General features: G+C 31.9%; 1 protein-coding gene across 2 annotated transcripts in view; it reads right to left on the bottom strand.

The window, feature by feature from the left end:
• LOC118194531 (uncharacterized) overlaps positions 1-14,522 on the bottom strand; it is a 176,751-nt gene that overhangs the window by 65,095 nt on the left and 97,134 nt on the right. For both annotated transcript variants that reach the window (XM_085814969.1, XM_085814968.1), the window contains exon 6: positions 12,110-12,181. In XM_085814969.1, coding sequence (XP_085671095.1) covers positions 12,110-12,181 — 72 coding nt within the window. The remainder of the gene's footprint in view (positions 1-12,109; positions 12,182-14,522) is intronic.

Genomic DNA, 14,522 nt, shown 5'->3' with positions numbered 1-14,522 from the left:
CAGTTACTGCACACACTGCATTTACTGCGGAGAAAATCATCCTATTTCAAAATGGCGAGCAAACTGCCCTCTTGTATCAACTGCATAGTTAATAATAAATTAAATAAAACAAATTATGACATCCATCATGCAGCCAATGATGTCAACTGTCCAACATACAAACAACAAGTAGAGAAAATAATATCAAAAACTTATTAATGAATCAACAAGGCTTACCAGCAAATTCTCCTTTTCAAGACATAGATAACCAACATCTTAAACATTCATCACGCTATGGATAAAACAACACTACACACTTAATCTTCAGGCAGCAAAAATAACATTACTGCATACACTTAAAATAACACAAAAAGAAAAAATAGATTTAATATTAGCTCAAGAACCTTATGTTCCAACCTCAAGAAAACTAGAACTGCCATCAGGGCAATTTACCTTGTTATCACATTCAACAAAATCTTTAATAATCTATTCTGGATAACATCTATATCAGTTCATAACATACTGCATACAACCAATATTAAACTGGAAACATTAAAACTATCCCTATATTGCACTTCTATATATGCTCCACTATCATGAAATCAAGAAATCTTGCTAAAATTAAGCTCAATACCTCTTCCATCTAAATGTCATCAACTAATATCAGGAGATTTCAGTGCCCATAGTTCAGTATGGGGATCAAGTACAGAAAATATCAGAGGTTCAATTTTATCGAATTTATTGCACAAAATCAGCTTGCAAGAATAAATGCTCCACACAGTCCACCTTCCTCACTCTTACAAGTTGGATAGATCTCACGACAGTAACTCCTGAACTAAGCTCAAAAATTACAAACTGGAAAATCCTTGATGAAGAATCATTAACTGAGCATCAATATATAAATTTTCAGATAGAATAAGAAATATATTACACTATTAATGGAAATTCAAAATTCATATGTAGGCCATAGCTCATTGAAACAAAACTAAATGCAAAGTCCCAGGTTCTAATTCATGCTCTATATTCATGAAAAACAAAAAAAGTAAATGCAGCAACAAAATATTTTATCAGCACAATAATAGACATCTGCAATACCTCCTATAAACAAAAATCTACTTCCAAAAATTTTTAATTAAATTGTTGGAATCAAGCATAATCAATAGAAAGAAGCAAAATAAGTGCTCCACAAAGAAGATACAAAGCAAACAAACTCCCTGAAGAAAGATTAAAATGGAAAACAAGAGCAATATAATATAAAAGAAATATTGAACAAGCCCCCACCCCCCAAAAAGAAGGTGGAAAAACTTTTGTACAAACATCTCCAGAACTCTTTGGTACAGCATTCAAAACAGCCCACAATTAAGTCTTCATCTCACCCCATCTATCTATGTCAGGATTCATAGAAGCAGCAACTCTATTAAATATTAACACAATTATTTCCTCAAAATGAAGAAATAGCATAACTAAGTTTAAAGTCAAAAGCTTTCAATAATACAGAAAATTTTGAACAGACATTCAGCAATAACTTTCCAACCCTGATGGAAATAAAAAATATAATTAAACACTGAAATCCCAAAAAAGCTCTTGGACCTCATGGCATAGACAATATAATTTTAAAGCAAATTTTAAAAAACAATAGAAATATGATAAAATCTTTTATCAGTTCTTGTTGGAAAACTGCCACTTTTCCGACTGTACTAAAACAAGCTGAAATCTCTTCTTAACCCTCAGCTGGAAGGGCTGGCACATGCTACAATTTTAAAGGGGTGGCGTATGAAATACACCAAGTCGTCTTTCAAGCCTTTGCCTCGCATTTTAAACTATTTAATCTTATACATTGCATTATTAAAGTGATTAGTCAGAGTAAAAGGGATATAAAAAAGAATAACAGTAATTATGATGGTAATTATGAATTTTTAATTAATTCAGAAAATGGAAATACACTGGAAGAGTAATTGAAAGTTATATAGCATGCTATGTTATTTTCTGTATGAAAATTATAAGATCATAAATCAAATTTACAAATTATTAATATTCCGTAAAGAAAAGTTTGGTAAGTAATAAATTTCACAAATAAAAAAAATTAAGAACCTTTTGTTACTTTGCTGCTTCAGATTGTCTCTATTCACTGCAGCCAGATCTGCAAAGTTGTACTGTCTTGCCCAGATGATTTTTGCAAGTAAACTTAGAACACTCAGAGCATTTCATGGTAGTGTAATTATTCTTCATTCTACCTCACTCAATTTCCTTTGATCTTTTTTGCAGGTGGTTCCTTGTCCTTTTCGACCGACTCGTATACTTCTATTGTTACCAAAATTTTAATAATAGCTTTGGAATGCGCAAGGAGAAAGATGAATCTGAATGTGTGGTTTCATCAAAGATGTAGCTAGATTTAAAAAAAAAAAAAAAAAAAAAAAAAAAACTTCTGAAATTGATGGTTGCATTAGGTTTGTTGAAGTTCAAAAGCACTTGTGAATTTATGCCCGGTACATTTAGCAGTTCAAAAAATATTGCCATTGTCCACCTCTTGGTTTTTTATGTGACAGTGAAATTACTACAAAATTGATCTACCATGTCAACTCCACCTTTACATTTGTTATAATCCAAAATTATGTGAGGTTTATTCATTTCCTGGTCAATTTTGTCATCATCATATAAAGTACTGAACAGTATTACACACTTTTTTTTTTTTTTTTTTGGTTACAAATGAAACAATTTTCATATCTTTTGAAAACTAAACAGTGAACTGCAGACTTCTCTTGTTTTTGATAACTAGAATTCGTTTGGAATTTCCTTTTTATTTTTTTTTTTCAGCATACCCACCTTTGGTAAGAAGATATTGAGCAAGTGTGTAGCTTGTATACTAATTATTGTCGTCAGGTTACGGTTGGAACTTTCGTATGCACCAATTAGCCTTTTCACAATATCAATGCTTGAATTAGAAGCCTCGTAAGGTCCTGGAGGTTGATTCCCATAATAAATTTTAAGCTTCAATGTATAAAAAGTTCGTGCGTCAACAATTGCAAAGTATTTCAGACTGTGCTTTGCGTGCTTGTTGGGGATGAATTGAATAAAAAGCATCTCCAGCGAAAGGATTTTAACTTCTCGTCGATTGTAAGTTTGTCACCAGGTGTATAAAAGTTTTGACAATTCCGATTACAAGATTAAAAAAATTCTCTTAGTGCAGCGAGCTTATAAGTTTTCTTCGCACATACCTTATGCCTTTATCGTCGAATCTAATAGCAGCACACAGGTTTCGGAATCGCTTGAGACCCATGATCCCTTGCAAAAATTCAATTCCAGTACGTCCATGCTTCCTCTAAATTGAGTTTTGACATTTTTTTTGCACATTAATAAGAATAAAACTCCTAAAAAAGCCAATACTTCTGCTCTATTACTATCATACAGCTTCTCTTTGAGATGTTTTGGAGATCATCCACAGTCCTGTTACATTTGAAATAAATATCTGTATATTGTAAGGTATCATCAATCATATTTGTATTTATGACTTTCTGGAAAGCAGAAAGCTCATCAGTTATTTCATCAGAAGTTTTGGCCCTTCGGAATATTTTTTCATCAGATTTTTTTCGAATTGTTCTGGCAAATTTGCTCTTGTAAAGAAGTTTATTCCTTCCTTTTCCTCTTCTAAAATCTTTCCTCCAACTTTCTTCTTTTCGTAAATTGTTTTTACAAAGAAGTCATAGTTTAAATCGCTTATGTCATTTTCAACATACTCATTTGTTGGAGAAACATCATTTGAGGAAGGAAAATGAGGATATTTAGAAACATTTCCCTCAATTTCTGAGTCACTTTCATGATCAGAATGTTCAATAACTACAGATTCATCGACATCAGATGCATTATCCAAAAGTCCTCATGAACCGAGACTTCTTCTAAGACATGCAAATAATCTTCAGGAGGTACAATATTCTTTCTGTACATACTTGGAGGAGGGGCGTACTGAGTTCACCTACGCAACATGTTCACAATAACTGCTTTCGGAGGGAAGGTGAAAACCAGACTGACCAGAAATACCAGATGTCTTGCACTCATGGAATGTTTCTAGGAGGGTAGAGAAAGGGGGTTGACTAAAAATTACAGCCCAAAAGATGGCATTAGTGTACTCTGTACACCGGGCTCCTTCATTCCAGGGTTAAAGAAAAACAAAATTACAGACAATCCTCAATCATATTGACTTATCTTTCTGCTGCCTGCTTTTGGAAAGCTTCTGGAAAATTAATACACCTATCTCTCAATTTATGTGGAAGATAGGTTCCGCACAAAACTGTATAAATCGAAATCCTGGATTTCGCTAAGTAAAACCATGTACAACGAAAAACACACTAAATGTGCATAATTTAGTTATTTATTTACATGAAACAAAAGTAAGACATCTTAAAATAAATAAAGTTATACTTCATTCATATAATAACAAAGATATGTAGGCAATAGAAGTACATATTTAATTTATTTTACATTAGAAAAATATAAGATCATTCAAAAAATTATTATAAGTTTAATCACTATCATCACTTTTATGAACTATTAGTCTTTTCTTCTTCATTGCTATGATGTCACTTTCATCACTTCAGCCTTCATGCTAAGATTCTGCTTCAATGGTTGATGAATTTGGGGAAGATCTCAGATCGATAAGACTTTGTAGGGAAATCCGTAAATAACAACTGCCTATTTCCCCCCTCCCCAAACCTTTGTAAACCTCCTCATAATGATTAAAGCACTTACTAAGCTCCTGTTGGAATCGGACAGCTCATTCAACATTCATGTCATATTGTAAAAAATGATTACCTAATTTTCTTCCCAATTCAAATCCTACGCTGATGACTCTTGCTGTGATCTTGCTCTTGTTTCATGAATCGTGTTAACTAACTCCTCCTCATTTAGTTCATCAGCCATTATTTCTTCAATATTTGCCTGACCTAAGTCCTCAAAAACTTTTCCTCCAATAGCTTGGACCAATTTAGTGATCTGACAATATTCATGTTCTAATGGCAATCTATCCTGCTCATCTTTAGCAGCATCCAGCCATATTGCTTTCCAACATGCATTTAACATTGATTGTTTAATCTGAGTATATGACAGTCCAACATGCTTAACACAATCTAAGATTGTAAATTTCTTCGAAGCATCCATAAGAGTAAGATTCATCATTCTCCATTCGTTCTAAAATATACCTGAAGGTTTGTTTGATATGCAATGCCTTAAAAGTAGAAATTTTCCCCTGATCTTACAGCTGTAATAAGGAAGTTGTACTCTTTGCTACAAATATGCAGCAAAAATATAAATGTTGAAAAAATACCAGTAAATATTTAAATATGTAGATAAAAATGATGCAAGCTTTGCTAAAATACTGATACTGCACTAGTTCACATGAAGCAAATACATACACATGCTACAAGGATTCCTCTTTTATAACACGGGGAATCCCCATCCTTGTTATTGCCACCAGTGTTACCAAAGAAATGAGATTAAAAAATGACTTTAAATATACGTTTTTCCATACATGCAGCCAAATTTACATTTTTACTAAGTTTTTGAAACGCGTTAATTTTTAAACCATGTAACACCAAAATTGTGTAAAACGAGTACCGTGTAAATAAAGGGACAGGTGTACTATCAAGACTACAATACCATCCCCATATTAACAAAATCATTCATCCAAATCAGTTTGGCTTCATTATTAATAAATCAGTAGACCATGCTTTCAAAAATTACATCAAATATTAAAAGTAAAGAGAAATCAAATATTCTTTAATAATATCGTTAGACTTTCAAGCAGCTTTTGACCCTATATGTTGGACAGATGCAATATAAATCCCTAAGTTCATCCCTTGTCCAAATAAAATATTCCTATTATTAAACAATTACTTCTACAACAGATGTCTACAACATACCTTCAATAGTAGAATCAAATTATATAAAATTACAAAAGGATACCCACAAGGATCTTCTTTGGGCCCAGTTGTTTGGAATTTAATAGCAAATGAAATACCAAAAAAATATGACAATATCCCTCATACGCACACACAAGCATATGCAGATTGTTTCCTACCAATAGTCCAAGGCAAGGATTTAGAAGAAAACTGCAAACAATTCCTACCAATCTTTAAAGAATGTGCAAATAAATTTCAGTTAAAAACATTAATTCTCAAGAGTAAAGCTCTTTATATACAAAAACTGGGCACCAAATAAGGAACCTCCGAAACGCAATTATTAAAATAGCACAAGATAGAATAGCAACAGTAAAATCATTACTTTACTTAGGTATCATGCTTGATAATGACTTTCTTGGCATCAACATATCAAAAATAAACTTTTAATGTTATGAAACTCAATAAAAATGACCATAGCAAGAACCTTGGGAATTTCTTTTCAATATCTGAAAAATTGGTATACTAAAGTAATAGAAAAGATTCTTCTACATGGCACTTCTGCTTAGGGCACAGATCTGAATTAACATGCAAAAAGACAACTAACTTCAGCACAACAGCCTTTTTCTACTATCAATACATATAGAACAACCTACTATTTCCTTACAAATCATTTCAGGTTTTCCACAAATAACTCTGACTTTACAGAAAGAAGACATTAAAACAAAAGTTGCATGCCTATGACAGACGGGTACCTATAATTCTAATAACTATAATTCAACAGAATATGAAAAGAACTCAAACAAAATATAAACTTACATCCAAACAATTACATTCAGAAAATAAAATAGTAAATTCACACATGGACCATTTTTAAATTGAAATTTTTACGGGTGGATTAAAACCAGTTAGGTGTAGGAAGTGGTTATAGTGTTTTCAAAAACAATCTAATAGAAACCTGGAAAATAAAATTGAATAATACAAATTCAGTATTTCAAGCAGAACTATTGGCTATAAGAGAAGCAATAACACATGCAAAGCAATTCTCAATAACCAGTGTTATAGTATCTGACATGCCTCAAGCATTCAAGCAATATTTGGTTACAGTCACTCTTCTTTGGTTCAAGATATACAATATTTCCTCACATATTTTCCAATAGGACAAAAACCTAAACTACATTGGGCATGTGCCGATATAGGAACATTGGGCAACGAAATGGCTGACAGCTTGGCAAAAGAAGCAGCAAATAGTACTACAATAGCAATCACCTATTTAGCAAATCCAATATAGCTTTTAAAATACAAGACTTGACAAGATTTAAATACTCAATGGAAACTCATGTGGTCACAAGACAATATGGGCAGATGAAGTTTTATGTTCCTACCAAAACCAAAAAGATATTTAGTTACAACAAATAACATATCTTCTAACAGCAAACAGGCCCTTCATTTCATGTCTTTTTCGTTTCGGCTTGTATGATACAGAGAATTGCATATGTGGATGAACAGGAACAATAGATCATTACCTGCTTGAATATGCAATCACTAAATCAGAACTATTGGCCATAAGAGAATATCAGCATAATAATACTAACTCCACTTTCGTCGTTTCACAAACAAGAATGCCCAACAACTACTCAAAAGTAAACCTCTTCACAAAAAACTTCAAAATTTAATAGAATATCTCATAGAAAATTGTGATAATCTAAAGGCAGTATAAATTAAGGTGTCATAATTTCACATCAGCATTACTTCAACATAATCAGTATCATCTCAAGACAGCATAACTTCAATCTACAAATATGAAACTTACTGCAGACTAACTATAAACTTTATTACAGCTTTATTAGAATTTATTTCAGACTAACTATTAACTTATACAGATAAATAAACATTAACAGACTTATGAACTGTGGCATTCTATATACGTATCATCAAATCTCTCAATGTATGTAAAGTATATGTCAAAATTTTGCATATATCAAACTCAACTTTTTATTGTAATATTATAAAAATTCACATAAACATGGTCCCACTGAATGAGCAATAAAGCTGAAAGTCTTCATGGCAGCACAGCTGCTAACTTAATGGTCTCCAGGCTACTGTTCAAGCAATTAACTGATAATGCAATAAAATGTGCTATTAGTATTAGTACATTACAATTATTATTTTGCATTGATGATTAAAATATTGTATTTAATATGTTAGTACGTATGGAGATAGATTCACGGCCCATCTACGCGAAACGATTTTTCTCGGCTGACCTTTCTCGTAGAGCAACAATTTTAAGGATCTGCGCATGCACCAAAAATCGGTCATGTTCTCTGCCACAATTTCAGAACTGGTGTTCACTGCTCACTAGCGTACGATAAAATCGGAGTCTCTAGCCAATAACATTGAGTGATCATGTGCTTTTCTCCTCATTTGGAATAATCAACATGGCTGCATTTTGTTGAAGCGAAACATAACTAATAGATTTCTATATAGAAAATGTTGTGTTGTGGGATACGAGTAATGTAAATTTTAAAAATAAAAAAATTGAGGGATTTTGATAAGATTTGTCTTCCCCATTACTTTATATATTCAAATATTTTCTAATTCCGGGTGAAAGTTATTTTAACTCCCCCAAGAAAAGTTTGAAAAACTATTAATGATGCCATGTTATGGGTACTAGATGAAAATATTCAGAAACTACTTGAAACTGTGGTCGCATTTATTGAAAAAATTCAAAAAGCAAAATCTCCAGTTGAGAATAAAGCAGCGCAGACTCAATTGACTTCGCCGAAAATGGGAGTTAATCAGGTGACGAAGTACATAGCTTTTCCGAAAATTCCTGCACAAGCGATCATAGACCAGTACTAACCAGTGGTACTACAGTGCTACTCTTTACCAATGGTAAAGAGCAGACTAAGTTTTACCCATACATCGAGATTGTGGGTTCGATCCCCCACCTTAATTTTGGACTTTCTGCGCCTGGAAGAACTTTTTAATTTAGTTTCTCCATCACTAAATTTGAACTGCATGACTTAAAAGTCATGTTTTATTTTTTCGCCTATGGGTGTTTATTGAATTTTAACGTCTTTCTTTTTATTTTTTGAATGGCCGTTGGCACATGTTTTAGATCTACTTTTCAAAAGAAAGTCACAAACTTAGTTTTGGGTTAATTGAGCTTTGCGAAAGCAAATTACAGCCCAATTTAATACAATATTGCTAAATTTTATTCGCTGATTAACTGATAGAGTCATATGATCATAGTTTTCAAACTGTATTAGTTATTTAATTATGCTGATATTAGATTTTTAATGTTCAATAAATATGCTTCTTCAGACTTTGCACCTTTATATTTATTATTTAAAATTTTTGCACTGAAATTACACTGTTGTGTTATAATTTAGTAATCTTTATTCTTTATTACTACTTTTTACTCATATTGATTTGATATTCATAACATTATTGTCTATTTATTCATTAATAAAGGTTTTGATTTAAAGTTCAGTAGTTACTTATTTTTTCTGAAACATGGTTATTTTATTATTTCAAGATTTAAATGCACTAATAGGAGTGCCAGAAATTGAAATTGAAAATAAATAAATAAATAAAATAAAAAAGGAGTAATCTGTGTACTCAGTACACAAAGGAAAAGCATATTTTTTAAAAATTTTCCTGCAAACTAAATTTAGCAAAAAATCAAAATTACGCGGCATCATTCGTGAATACTTTCCGAATTGTACCGTGTCTTCAATATGCAACTCCCGGAGCAGGGTATTACGAAGACACTACGAATTTCTTGTCGTTTGACCCAATTTTTGGTCCAAATGCATTTCCCCCCTTCTGTAGCATTAGCTAAGTTCAAAATTGTAGCTGTATCTATAGTAGCAATTTAAAATAGTCATCCATTATTTTGACTATTTGACAACACTGTAAGCTTTGTTTACAAATCATAGACAGTGTGACGCTGTAGAGGGCGGGAACACTTTCTTTCATAGTGATTGTCTGAGTGACTTCCTGTACTAACGAAAAAATCCTTCCGTGTGGACAGGCGAGCTATCTCAGATATTGTCAGCCGAGAAAATTGTTACGTGTAGACAGGCCTTTAGTCTTTCATTCTGGAGAGTTATGACTTCATACATTTAGATATGAAAACTATTAAACAATTTAAGTCTTTTTTTCAACAGTGTATAAACATACTGCTTCAACAGTATTCATTCAAATATTTAAATCCTAAATTATCCAAAATAACAGCATAATAATAACTAACAACTTTTTGAAATAAATATATTTCTTTCAATATTCCACAAAACAAGCATATTTTCTAAATTTTTTCTGTATTTCTATATATAAAGTTGTTTTAATATTATATAACAAATAATAGATTGGAATATATTCGTAGATCATAACGGAATATATACTGAACTAATGGGAAAGTAAACGGAATGCCATAAACATTTGTTTTGTTCAAAACCCAAAACTGATTTTTTGTAAAAATTTAGCATAACAATAAATACTAAATTTAGCATCTCCCAATATTTAAGAAGACTTCAGATATGAAAAAAACTCACTTAGAAGCAGAAAAGGTCTGTCAGGAAATCTGTCACCTTGATTTCACTAGAGACTTGTCCAAAGAGGTGCAACAGCCCACTAATCAGAAAACATACTGTCTGTAAAAGGTCTACGATATGCAGCAAATAAGGTTCTCAGCCTAGCTCTTCCAAAAGGTTCACTTGAAACTTGAGGAATTAAACATCACTGTGCTCTAGGCAGTGGTGTTTAATTCAACATCTTGTCAGGAAGATTTTATAGCTGCTAACAATGAAAATGTTCATGCATTACAAGAAATGATCCCAAAATGTTATGCTATGTAAATCCCACACCAAACACAAAATACCACTTTCTGCATGTGGATTTTTTTTTCAGCTGATGTCTTAGAAGTTGTTCTTCATTCAAGCTCATGCAGGCTTCAAATTACTGTAGAAGCCCTATTCTAAACTAAACTCAGTAGTGCAAATAGGCCTAATGGGCCAAGGCCTGCAGTGCCCCGAAATTTGCTTTCTTGACCGTGGGTGTGTAAGCATATGCCCTGAACAAGTGGTCAGCTTGTTGCAGGACCTCTAGTGTTTAGTCCCCAAGTGAACTTGGTACTCATTTTATCAACTCAAGGGATGGAAATTAAGGGATGAAAGGCTGAGTCGACCTTGCCCAGCCCGGGGTTTGAACCCCGGACCTGTGGTGTTGCTGCGCAATGTGCTAGCCAATGCGCCACCGGGTCTCGGAGCCCCATTCTTCCTTGTGATAAACATGAATCTACGTTGATGCAGACAACATAGATGCAAAGACTTTCACATTCTGACTCTCGGTCAATAGATTTGTTCTGTTGTTTTTGAAAAATAAACCAAGTATGAAGGGTGAGCAGATGATTGATTACAGTGATATTAGATTCTTTTCAGCTTTCCGCAAATTCATAAATGTGCCTTTTGTGATCCATAATGAAAACAGGAATGAGCTCCAAGATTGATACGGCCATCCTGGAAGCACTTGAATCAATATATAATATTGTATTATCTTACTTCTTTCTCTTACTATGGTGTGAAGACAACTATAAGCGTTAGTAATAATTAACTTGGATTTGAAACCGTAAAGCAGAGTGCAACACACATAGGATACACTAAAAGGTAAAATGCTTTAAAAAAATGTTTAAATTGAATGTACTTGCAAAGTTGTCTCATTTCCTTTTATATAAAATTTTGAGAATCTTCCACTGAAGAGATTCTCAGCAAAACTATCAAATAGCTCAAATTTTCCCAGTAATCTAAAAATTTCCTTATAAATGCTTCATTAAATCATGAGAAGGGAAGTATAACAAATAAAATTTAGACCAAAGAGAATATATATATATATGTATACAACAGGTATTCATTTTTTTTTAAACCCTACTTTTATTCATGGCTTCCTTCTAAATAAAAATATCTCAGTTTAGTCCATTAAAGCAAACATTTTAACTTTATGCTTGTATAAATCAATCAAATATTTGTATAAATGAACGTAAACATGATGGAACATTCCAAATTAAAATGTTCACCGAATAATCATTTCCTGTTTCTTAAATAACAACAGAATTATAAGTAATAGTCACTTTTACTCTCCATAAAATTCATATAAACAGAATAACCACAACATTAATTATTTATTACAAAGTAATAAATAACATATATTAAAGTACAAAACAACAAATAATTTTCACATACTTTACAGCAGATGTCAAATCTTCTCTATACTGTAATTGAAGCTTCTCCCATTTTTGATTCTCTTCTTCATATCTGTAACATAAATACATTTTTCACAGAATTTTCCATTAATACTAATTAATATAAACCATGAAAACCTACTAGTTAATATTTTAATTTCAGGCATTTATAAACACTCATTTTATTTAAAGTTTCAAATAACAGAGCTTATAATCTAAATAGAGGACACTTTAGATACATTTTCTTTGCTTGACACTTCAATATGAATAAAGCACATTTAAATTAATAATTCTATAGGTATGCAAAGACTAATTTTTAACAATTAATTTAATATGTATGGAAAAACATAATTGAATAAAATAAAGAGAACTGATAAGATGAACAGACAAAATGAAGCCAACTTTTGTTCAGTGAAATAACAGGATTTGAAATATGTTGAAAGAAAGATAGAAGATTTACAATACACTGCACTGACATTATATATATCTAGTGTGACCAAGATGTCCAGAAATGGAATCCCATATAGGCAGAACTTTATTTGCATCCTCTTTATTACCATCAAACAGAGCTACAGCAGACAAAGGAACCAAACTGGACAGAGCAGAACCAAACTGGGAGTTTTAACATTTCAAATAATTTAGATTCATTGTGATACAGATGTCAGCAGGACATATGGTAAATGATAAATTTCTCTCAATAATGAATTCCAATTTTCTTACTTTTTCATCACATTTATTGAGTAGAAGGATATTGTGATTCATCTTGAGAACAGTGTAACATTTTATATTTTACTATATCCATTCACACATTTCTGCAGATGGAAATTAAGTACGTTAAAGGCACATTAATGAAAAAAATTAAGGACCCATAAAAAATGGGAACTGAATGAATTCAATTAAAAATATTTGCTAAGCCTGAACTTCACATCCGTAATACCATTATAAAAATGAAATAGATGCACAAGTAAGAATGCATTATTATTATACATAATTATAAAACAAATTTGAGAATAAAACCAACTTCATAAAATTTATCAAGGAGCATTAAATATTTTACCCTTATAATAGTTGGACATATCTGAAAGAAGATTAGTGACATTTTATTCATGCTTCACTAACAGTTAGCTTGATGTTGATTTTTTTTTTTTCTTTTATGTCTTATTTTGTCACATACTTGCTCAGTTTAGAGGTTTAGTAAACAAGTAGATTTTATGCCAAATGGCATAGGTTAAAATGAGAAGTAAAATCATAATCAGCATGATTTGTTGTAGAAGACTGATTTGCCTAGGGAGAGGCCTGTTGATCAGAACAAATCTAAAAGCCTGATATAGGCACGATTGGCAAGTTTTGAAAGTTAGTTGTGCTCTGCCTGTCTGATGCAGTTAGTGTCATAACTTTGTGTAGAATTCCTGGGTTGTAACCCAGTTAATATATTTTAAGGTTCCAATAAGCCGTTACAGCATCAGAGATGATAAGTTGTTTTGTATTATTTTAAGTTTCACTAGATGCAAAGAGTACGTTTTACATTAATTGTTACATTATTTTGCTGAAACTTGTGACCATGGTAAGTATTAATGAAAGGAAGTAACTCACTTTAATATGTAGAGATAACTTTTAATGGTGACCAATTATTTACAAATACATACTTGCCAACCTATGACACTCAAAAATCAGGAGATTTTTTTAAGAAATCCGGAGATTTTTCACAATGTTAAAAAGACTTTTTAAATGATGAAAATATAGTTTTTAATAATGAATTAAATAGTAACTAATTCTTAAATGCAAGCAACACAAAAATACCTTACACATAAAAAACATTTTTATTACTTGCATCGTTTAAAAAAATAATTAATCAGTTTTCATACAAATCTTATTAAACAGTGGCAGATTTTGCTTTCTTTAAGAAAGAAACTTCATAATTTTGTTCATAGCAATTGCCACGTATGCCTGCTTTTGCTAATAAAAGTTTTTCTAATGTGTCATCACTAATATAAGATCTAAATTTAGTCCTCGTTTTTGCAACAACACCGAAAATCCTCTCACGCTCTACATTAGTATGGGGAACTGTCAAGATGGCCAACATAATTCTAGACAGTTCACTATATTTTAAAATTCCATCGGCATCTTTCAGTTTTCCAATTAAACTCCACTGGGTGTCAATCTTAGCTGATTTTATAACTTCATCCAAGTTTTATAATTTTAAACTAATGTTATGCAGCTGTTGGAACTGTTTCAATTTTTCCTTCCTTTTAGAACTCCTTTCAAGATAATAATAAATATCAACAATGTGTTCATCCACATTTATTACTAAAGAAGCTGCCCCTTTTTCAGCTGCTAAATTTAAGAGGTGACAGGTGCACCTCATAATCTGCAAATCTGAATTTTCCTTTCTTAAGATGCTTGCAACACCAGTC

This window comes from Stegodyphus dumicola, chromosome 4, assembly GCF_044657685.1.
Source record: "Stegodyphus dumicola isolate Sdum_Otavi_A_Nest chromosome 4, ASM4465768v1".
In the NCBI taxonomy this organism is placed as follows: Eukaryota; Metazoa; Arthropoda; class Arachnida; order Araneae; family Eresidae; genus Stegodyphus; species Stegodyphus dumicola.
This window is presented reverse-complemented; position numbering and strand designations above follow the sequence as displayed.